An 8,561-nucleotide genomic window follows, 5' to 3' on the forward strand; every position below is an offset into this window, starting at 1 on the left:
GGCCGGGGCGGGGCGGGGGGCGCCACCCGGGGGCGCCCTGCGTTTTCCTTGCCAGGAGGCACTCGCCCCCTCACCAGGGTTTTTTGGGAGGGTAGGGGGCTCTCCCGGGTCCCCAAAGTACAAATGGGGGAAACTGAGGGCCCGGGGTGGGTTCAGTTATTCCCCCGGGGGTCCCGCAGCAAGGTGGCCGAGGGGCACAAGTTCCCCCCCCGGAACCCCAAGGGGCGTTCCCGGGAGCCCGAAATTTTTCGGAGGTAACCCGCCGGGCAGGCCCCCAAATCCTGTCCCCTCCCCCGTGGGTGTCACAAAAGAAAAAGGTCCCGCTAGTCCCCCCCGGCCCAACCCCCGCTAGGAACTCCCCGCGCGGGGCGCTGGGCCCGGCGGCCCTTTCGGGGCGGAAACGCTGCGTGCGAGGCCGGAAGGCGAGCGCGGGGCGGTGCTGAGCTCTCGGGGCGGAAGGCGGCCGGTGCGGCGGCGGCGGCCCCGCGCCCAGGGCTCCCGATGGAAGCGGCGCCGGACCCCGGGCCGCGTCTCTGCTGCAAGCCCGGCGGGCGGCTGGACATGAGCCACGGCTTCGTGCACCACATCCGCCGGAATCAGCTCGCCCGGTACCGTCCCACCCCGCCGCCCTTCCCCCAGCCCCGCCCGGCCCGGCAGCTCCTGACTCCCGCTCGGCTCCCCTCAGGGATGACTACGACAAGAAGGTGAAGCAGGCGGCCAAGGAGAAGGCGAGGAGGCGGCACACGCCCGCGCCCGCGCGGCCCCGCAAGCCCGACCTGCAGGTGTACCTGCCGCGACGCCGAGGTGAGGCCGCCCGCCGCGCCCGCGCGCTCCTCGGCTCCGGGCCCTCTGCCTCGACGCGCCCCCTTCTCTCTGGAAAAACACACACCACCCATTTCCCAAGGCTCGGCTCATCGCGGCCCTTCCCGGAACCTCCGCCTCGACGCTCCCCAGGCTCCGCTCAGTGCTGCTTCCAGGAGAACAGGGAGGGTGGACGGCCCCCATCACGCATCAGTGTTGCGGGACCTAGCGGGGAGCCAGCAGGAAGCTGTCGGCCAGTGTGCCCACTGCACTGTCTGCCCGCATCCCCACTGCCTCACATCACAGGGGAAAGGCTCAGCACAGCCGCGGGCGACCGAGACAGAATGGTGGCCTGAAGCCCAAACCCAGCCAAAGGCACTTTCCCCAGATTCCCTGAGATCTAGGCAGCATCGCAATAGCCCACGCAGGGCGCCAGATTTGTTGAGCATTACAGTGTTGTTAGGTCTTCTGTACATTGCCACATAGTTATCCTAGGACCCCACAAGGTAGGAGCTCTTATTTATGTTTCACGGTCAGAAAAGCAGGCACAGAGAGGCCCAGAAGCTCAAAGCTCGTAAATGACAGAGCCTGGACTTGAGCCCAGGCCGAGCTCTGTCCATCTCTCCTCTACCTCCCAACCCTATTCACTACACAAACGCATACAGTGTGCAGGACGGTGCTGGCCCCAGGCCAGGCATGCAGAGGTCCATGAAACGGCCGGGCACGCATGTCACATGCAAGCACGCATTTCACATGCATGCATGCATTTCACATACACGCACGCTTGTGGAAAGATGGGGGCTTTTCTCTCTGTGGTCAGGGCCCCAGCGGCCTTCCCCTCTTCCCTCTCACTCTGGTTCATCCTTCCAGATGGCTCTGCCCACCCAAGCAACCCAGACTGTGAAGAGTCCCGGGAAAGCAGCAGTAGCGGCGGCTCCGAGCCAGAGCCTTCTGGCCGTCAGCTCTTCTGCCTGGAATATGAGGCGGACAGCGGCGAGGTCACATCTGTTATCGTGTATCAGGTACGCCTGGCAGAGACAGCTACAGCCTGACGGTGCCCAGGAACTGGTAGAAATCACTGCCAGCCCCCGAGCCACTGTTTCCATCAGGGTCAGAGGGGAGTGTCTGCTCCACATGGGGGCACAAACTCCCGGCAATGCTTTTGAGCACAGCTCCCGCCACACAGTGATCCTCAGCGGGCCACAGGGCGGGCTCATGGCCCTCAGTTGAGAGTCACTGTCACAGGGGATACCTGGGAAACGGCAGGCGCTGGCACGTGTGAGTCAAATGGAGTTCTTTGAGAGCGCAGTCTAGGGACAGGGCAGGTGGCCTTTCCGGAAGAGGCCAGACCCTGAGCTTCCTGACTCTTCCTCCACGTAGGACGATGATCCAGGAAGGGTGAGCGAGGAGGTGTCGGCACACACGCCTCTGGATCCACCCATGCAAGAGGCCCTCAAGTTGCGCATCAAGGAGGAGATTGCAAAGCGCCAGAGCCGAGACTGACGGGGCCGAAAGCATTCCCTCCAGGCTGGGGTCGCTGCCCAGGGAGCTCCCTAGTTTAGGGGTGCCAGGACCAGTCTGGGCTGATCTTGATACACAAACACACCCCAGAGCTGCTAGAGGGTGCTGCAGGGACAATGCCTGACCACCTTCCTTGTATGTTGGCCCATTGACCAGCCTGATTGGGAACTTTTGAGAATTTTGTTTGGCTAGCCTGGTGTTCTAGAAGCAGAGACGCCAGGGAGAGCCAAGGTTTATGAGCCTTATGCCAACATGCTGCTTTCTCACCGAGTTCATATGCCCTGGGATGGCTGGCCACTGCTGCTCCACCCAGCTCTGAACCACGTTATTTTAGGGTTCCTTCCCACCGGGCTTCTGCTCATGTTCATTCATGTTTTCTTAAGTCTTTTTTTTTTCAGCTGTTTCTTTGTTCTTTCCTTCATCTTTTTGTCTCCAAGTCCATCAGTTCCGCCCCACTCCCCACCTCCCAGTGTGACTGTACCTCCAGCTGCTCAGGACTTTGGAGGTTTGGGGTCGTGGTGGGGTGAGGGGGCCGCTACCTTTCTGACACACTCGCCCAGTAATCCCGATACCAACACAGTGAGAGATGTTCATTTTTGAGGCCAACTCCCAAGCATGTCTCCCTCCCCTGCCATGGCTTTTTCAAGTTTCTGTCATGCCCCACTGCTTTACACTATCTAGATAAGGAGACCTAAGAAGATGATGCCAAAACTAAATTGCAAGGATTTCTTGCAGCAAAACCTGCCTTGGTTAGGACTAAGCTAGAGTTCTAGCTTTCAGCCTCATCCCTTAAAGGGGAATTATCAAAACATGCTTAAAACTGCCTCTCCAAATGTGATTTAACAGTCTGGAACATAGATACAAAGAGCAATTCAACAGCAATAATTGCCTATTTAGAACCCTAGTTGCAAAGGGGGCGGGGGGGGAGGGGGCAAACAATGTCTCAGAGGAAATGAACCTCTCATCTGCTCTTCCCCTGCCCCATTCTTTCTCCTTTCCTGCCTCCCTAAGAGTATATAATCTCCCAACAGATCCTTATAATAAAAATCCCCGGAGTATCAGTGCTTTCACTTAAGTGAACATTTTTCCTAATGCAGGGTTAGGCTAAAGACCTGAGAAACCCACACTGCAGTTCCAAGCCACTTCGGTACATTGGAACCTTTTTAGTAATTTGAAATTTAGGGTTGATGTGAACCCATGAGCACTGAGACTTCTTGAAACCAAAGTCCACCTGCCCCAAGGGTTTCTCCACATCAGGGTCTCAAGGTCAGTCTGGCTGGTTCATCTCAGCAACGTCCTCTTAAAGGACACCTGAGGGCACTCTTAACGTACTAAGGTGCAGGTGGCCAGAGCTGACCGTGCCAGGAACGTCCGTGAGGTGGATTCCTTAGAAAGGCCAGGATGTGAAGGGACCAGAGTGCTCCTGACCCACAGAGCTGGCCCAAGGTTAAAGGCCTTAAACTTGCCGGTCCTGGGCTCAGTTCTACTCTTAAAGGGGAAAGCTTGCCCTCTATATATTCAGCTGGAGTCAAAGTGCCTTTTAACATAATGTTAACTACCCTCCAGAGCCTGGGTCATGGGGGCTGTGCCATCATCCCAGTTTCCCTGCAGCTCAGAGGACCAGTCATTTTAGTCTTCCGACTCGTCAGCTGATCTGACTTGGACATAGGATTTCACTGGAACTCTTAGACTTCCCAGTCTGGAAATACTTTGGGGTCCATCTTCTCTCCGCTGGATGGCCTGCTTCCTGGATTTATTAGAAAATTTAGAAACAAGACCAGAAGTGGAGATTGTAGCCTCCCTTCCTGTTTTGTGAGAAGGGAAGTGTGTGCCTGTTGTCTTTCTCTATTTGTCATGTAATCTCACACACTCAGGTAAGAAATTAATGAGAGCTCCTTGCGTGTAGAATTTTTCTTGCACTTTGCATATCAAGTGCATATAAAATATTTTCCACTCAAGAAAGATCGAATTCTTAATTTATGCAGTCTGACTATATAAAGCACTAAGCCTGGTGCTTAAATGAGAGATTGTCCTGCAGAACAGAACTGTGGGGGCTGAGGCTGCATTGCTCTAGGTGTGCCTGAAGTGCTTCTCTGGTGATGGCCCTCAGCAGCTTTCTAGCACAGGCTCGTTGCTTATTTTGCCACCCGTCATCTGGGATCTAAGATGGTATTAACCAGTTTATTCACCAGACTTACCTCCAGACCTCTGGCAGCTGTTTTCAAAAATCGGTGCTTTGCCTTCAGGGACAGTGTTCAGAGCATTTCCCACAGGCTCCAGATAAGTCCTGAAGGGGACTATCCCGCGCTGTTAGCCCAGTGGCAACAGTGTTGGACTAGCTGAGCTTTCCAGCAGGCTGCTTCAGATTCAACCCTCACTTGACTAGATACCTTCTTGGCTGTCTCAAAAAAAAGTCTGGTAGCCTGATTGGCATATCTCATGTCCATCCAAAATTAAGTGTGCCTTCACTTACTTAGAGTTAAGCCTTGGATTTTAAGGTTTTGTGTTTCCTGGGCCAAAGTGGGTAATGTTACAAATAGAAGGAAGCTGGGGTTTGCATGGGGCTTGGGCTGTGCAAAAAAAAAAAAAACACTAAAGCTTGAGTTCCAGCCAGTTGGCAAACATGGAAGTCTTTGGTGAACATAACGCAAGAAAAGAATGTAAAGCTTTTTGTATTGAGTGAGAGAGTGGGAGTCTGGAGCCAGGCCAGACATTAGGAGGACCGAGCAGCATGGGCAATAACAAGTGCTCTCTATGGAAGAGCCTCTGAAAGAGAGATTCCATCTCCATGGTCTACCCTACGGGGCACGCCCAACTAGAAGTTAGCCTGGAGAGCTGGAAGAAATCCTTTGGGGTAGTGGATTCCCAGCTGATTCACAAATATAAATGAAGCCTTTACTATAGAAAGAGGAATAAAGACATTATTTTCCTACCTCTGAGCCTTTGGGAGAATCACCATAGAATGTTGAAAGTTATTCAAAACATTTTAAGCTCCCTCTTTGTATTCCTGTCCTGTCCCTGAGGAATTTGATGGCCAAGGAGCCGCAGGCACCGAGCCTGAATTTCCCCAGTGATTGGAGTGAAGCTAGAAGTGAAAACCTGAGTGAATGGCTCCTCTTGCCTTTTCAGAGCCACCAGAATGACAGACTGGTTGAACTGATTACGCTATGATGTTAAATGTATAAAAAGCCATATAGTCTTCTGTTTTCTCATTTCAATGTTTCTGCTATGTAGATGAATAAAAAGTATGCAAATTATTTGAAAAATTCTGGAGGGGAGGTACTTTTCAAAGACTGTAATTTTTTAACCAATAAACATTATTTTTACAAGCACTGTTTTTGCCAAGAGTTGTAAAATCACCTGTGTATGTAGGGAGGTGAAGGTGAATGCCTGCTCCTAGCATTCAGCACCACAGAACCAGCACTTGAAATCTCATCTCTTGCTTAGCCTATTTTAAGAACTGTCCTGGTAGAAGTGTAACTCCTGTAGCTTTAGAGCTGGAAGGGACTTTTAAAGACTTCGGGTCCTACTTCTTATCTAACTCTCCCCTACCAACTACCCATTCTGTCACAGGGAGCTCTATCGGGGTAACTCCTTACTCATACTGTCATGTTAAGCCCAAATCTTCCTCCTCACAGCTCTGGAGCACTTGTCTACCCGATTTATGTTAAAACAGCCAGTTCAGAACTTAAATAGCCAGCTCTCTCAGGTCTTCCGGGATAAAGGTTGGACAGGAACACAAACCCAGATCAATAAGATACAGTGTTGGTTATGATTGGCAAAGCTACTAAAGAGGTAGAAAATGCCCAGGGCTCATGACACCATTGGGCAGATGAGAAAAAGGGGCCTGCGCCAATGGGAACACACCTGAGTCAGAAGATGGTGTCTCTGTGAATTAGAAAGAGGCCCCCCTTTTTCCTGGGGCACAGAGCATGGCCAGCAGAAGGTACCTTGAATCTTACACCCCACTGGTCCATTCAGCCTGGGTTCTTGTACAGTAATGGCTCTGTGCCGCCATACTTTAACTGCTTGTCTTGATGGGACTCAGCAAAGGGCTCTCCAGCAGGTTTCCTTTGTCCACTAATTTTTTCCCCTCCCTCTTTCCATTTTTAACTGTCACTGAGTCCAAAGGGGTTTCTCCTTTGTCAGTGCCATGTCTGGCTTATCTGCTCCATTTCCCTAACAGTACCAGCCTTTTAACCTTTCCCTAAAACGGCCTCCTGGCAGCCTGGGCCATTGCTCCCTTGCGGTAAATGATCTGTTGGCCCCGGTGTTGTCTCACAAGGGCTCTCAGCAGATGCTGGGCTTCCTTTTGGAGCGCCAGGCACCCTTCTGGTATGTGCAAGGAAGTATTCTGCCTGTTTAATTAGGAAAGGAGCCAAGAGGGCACTCTTGGCCTGGACGTTTTGATGAAGCTGAAGGGTAATTTATTCCCACAGAATTCTGCTTCCTTTTCCCAAATTGCTCTGGGTCGCCCACCTTCCTGTTACCTGCCAACACCTGGCCATGTGCGTCTACTTAGACTTGGATAATCCACTGGTTAAGTGTTGAGCAGTTAGGTAACATGTTTTAGACACTGACTTCTGGACAGTAGTATTCTGGTGTGCTTGTTCCCTTGAAAACGCATCGGGTGCGAATAGCATCCTCCGGAGTTTGCGGAGTCGAGGAAAGCAGAAGCCAAATCCAGGGCGCTTGACTGTAAGGCAGAGCAAGGCTTCTCTGCAGACCGCGTCGCCTGGACAGAGCAGGCGCCCGGCGCCAGCTGCAGAGATAACCCGAACTCTCACCAGCAGCGGAATGTGCCCTGCGGCGGAGCAGGCTTCCTCAGCCACGTGCACCGGGACGATCACAAGTGCAGCTGGAAGGTGGTGCAGCCCCCAGCTTCCCGCCTCCCGAATCTTCCACCGCAGGAACCCGGGCAACGGGACTAGCCTTCCCGCATCTCGGAGACAGAGGGGCTGCTGAGTCCCACGCCACGATCCTCACGCCCAGGTTCCCCGAAGCCGCGGCGCCACCCCCTTCCCACCGGGACTTGGGCGCGGGGCCTCGGGAGTTGTAGTCCTGGGCGGAGCGCGGGCCCCAGGACACTAGCGACGCGGACTCCAGGTCCCGGCGGGCGCCGCGGCGTGGCCTAGGGCGAGGGCGCGGCCGAGGGCGAGGGCGTGGCCGCCGGCCCTTTAAACCTACAGGGCCGCTCCGAGGGCCGCAGCCGGGGACGGCGCCACGCGGGGCTGGACGGTGCGCGGCGGCAGCAGGGCGCTCCGGGGAGGTGCGTACTGGCCCCTACTTCCCAGGACCCTCCCGGGATCACCAGAGAAGGCTCGTGCCCCGGGTCCGGGGACTCGCCTGCCGCGGGCTCCGGGCGCCCACGCGGGCGGGGGCCGGGCTGGGCTTCCCGCACGAGCGCGCGCTTCTGCGGGGCGCAGTGGTCGCGGGGTTGCCGGCGTGTGGCCGCCCTTCTACCGGGCCTGGACCCACACCGGGCTTGCCTGTGGCTTGGCCCCTTGACCGTCCTCACTGCTGCTTGGCTGCCAGCCCCGCTCCTTCAGGCGAGGGTGGGTGACTCCCTGTCCAGATGTTACGGCGCCACCTCAGCCCCTGAGTACCGGTGACTTTGGGGTGGGACGCGGGGGCCCCCGGTGGGTGTCAGAGGGTGGCCACGTTCTGGCGTGGGCTGAGCTCAGGGTGGGCACTCCGAGTCCCGGCGGGAGCTCCGAATCAGGTGATGACTACCTTCCTTTTCCCACCCACACCCCCCCACACCCCGGCCCCCGCGGCTTTCACCACTCACTGGACCCTGGACTTTGACCCATCTCTCTCCACCAGGCCGGGGCAGTTGATGGTTTTGGCGAAGTATCTTAAGGTAGCTGGGCCTGCCCCCTCTTCCCCACCTACCTCTTGTCATCCCTCCCACACCACTACCACCCTGGCTCCCCTCCCTCATGACCGCCTGGATCCTCCTTCCCGTCAGCTTATCAGCATTCTCCATCACTGGCCTATGGACTGTGTGAGTGGGGGGGGGGGGGGGGGGGGGCCGGAATTGGGGGAAAATATGGGGAAAAAAATGAAAAAAGGGCCCCGGGTGAAAGAGGGCAAGGCCCCCCCCGCCCCCCAAAAGAAGTTTTTAAAAAAAACAAAGCCCCTTTTCCTGTTGGCGGGCCCCGGGGAATACCCCCGGGGCCTGTGGTTGTTTCCAAAACCTGGGCTGAGGGGGGGGAAAAGCCCTTGGAAAAAGGTGG

The 8,561-nt window shown here is 55.4% G+C and overlaps 2 protein-coding genes across 3 annotated transcripts in view; both read left to right on the forward strand.

Moving 5' to 3' along the window:
* Positions 1 to 433: 433 nt before the first annotated feature.
* CUNH2orf68 (chromosome unknown C2orf68 homolog) lies at positions 434 to 3,389 on the forward strand. 2 transcript variants are annotated; one of them, XM_006106237.3, is made up of 4 exons: positions 434 to 608; positions 686 to 804; positions 1,672 to 1,823; positions 2,182 to 3,389. In XM_006106237.3, the coding sequence occupies exons 1-4, from the start codon at positions 502 to 504 to the stop codon at positions 2,302 to 2,304; spliced, it is 501 nt and encodes a 166-aa protein (XP_006106299.1). In that variant the 5' UTR covers positions 434 to 501; the 3' UTR covers positions 2,305 to 3,389. The 2 variants fall into 2 exon arrangements, with proteins under 2 accessions (XP_006106299.1, XP_023602831.1); XM_023747063.1 differs by lacking the exons at positions 434 to 608; positions 686 to 804 and having other exon boundaries at positions 844 to 1,823.
* A 4,082-nt stretch (positions 3,390 to 7,471) lies between these two features.
* Positions 7,472 to 8,561, forward strand: part of TMEM150A (transmembrane protein 150A) — a 4,816-nt gene continuing 3,726 nt past the window's right edge. The window contains 2 exon segments of the mRNA XM_023747065.1: positions 7,472 to 7,591; positions 8,149 to 8,329. Coding sequence (XP_023602833.1) covers positions 8,265 to 8,329 — 65 coding nt within the window. The 5' untranslated portion in view covers positions 7,472 to 7,591; positions 8,149 to 8,264.

The sequence above is a fragment of the Myotis lucifugus genome, unplaced genomic scaffold (assembly GCF_000147115.1).
Source record: "Myotis lucifugus unplaced genomic scaffold, Myoluc2.0 scaffold_789, whole genome shotgun sequence".
Classification (NCBI taxonomy): domain Eukaryota; kingdom Metazoa; phylum Chordata; class Mammalia; order Chiroptera; family Vespertilionidae; genus Myotis; species Myotis lucifugus.

Bases quoted from the DNA above. Each gene is read 5' to 3' on its own strand.
- CUNH2orf68 (XM_023747063.1), top strand. From the start codon at position 1,380: ATGACAGAGCCTGGACTTGAGCCCAGGCCGAGCTCTGTCCATCTCTCC. The intron at 1,824-2,181 runs GTACGCCTGGCA...TCCTCCACGTAG, and splicing joins CATCTGTTATCGTGTATCAG to GACGATGATCCAGGAAGGGT.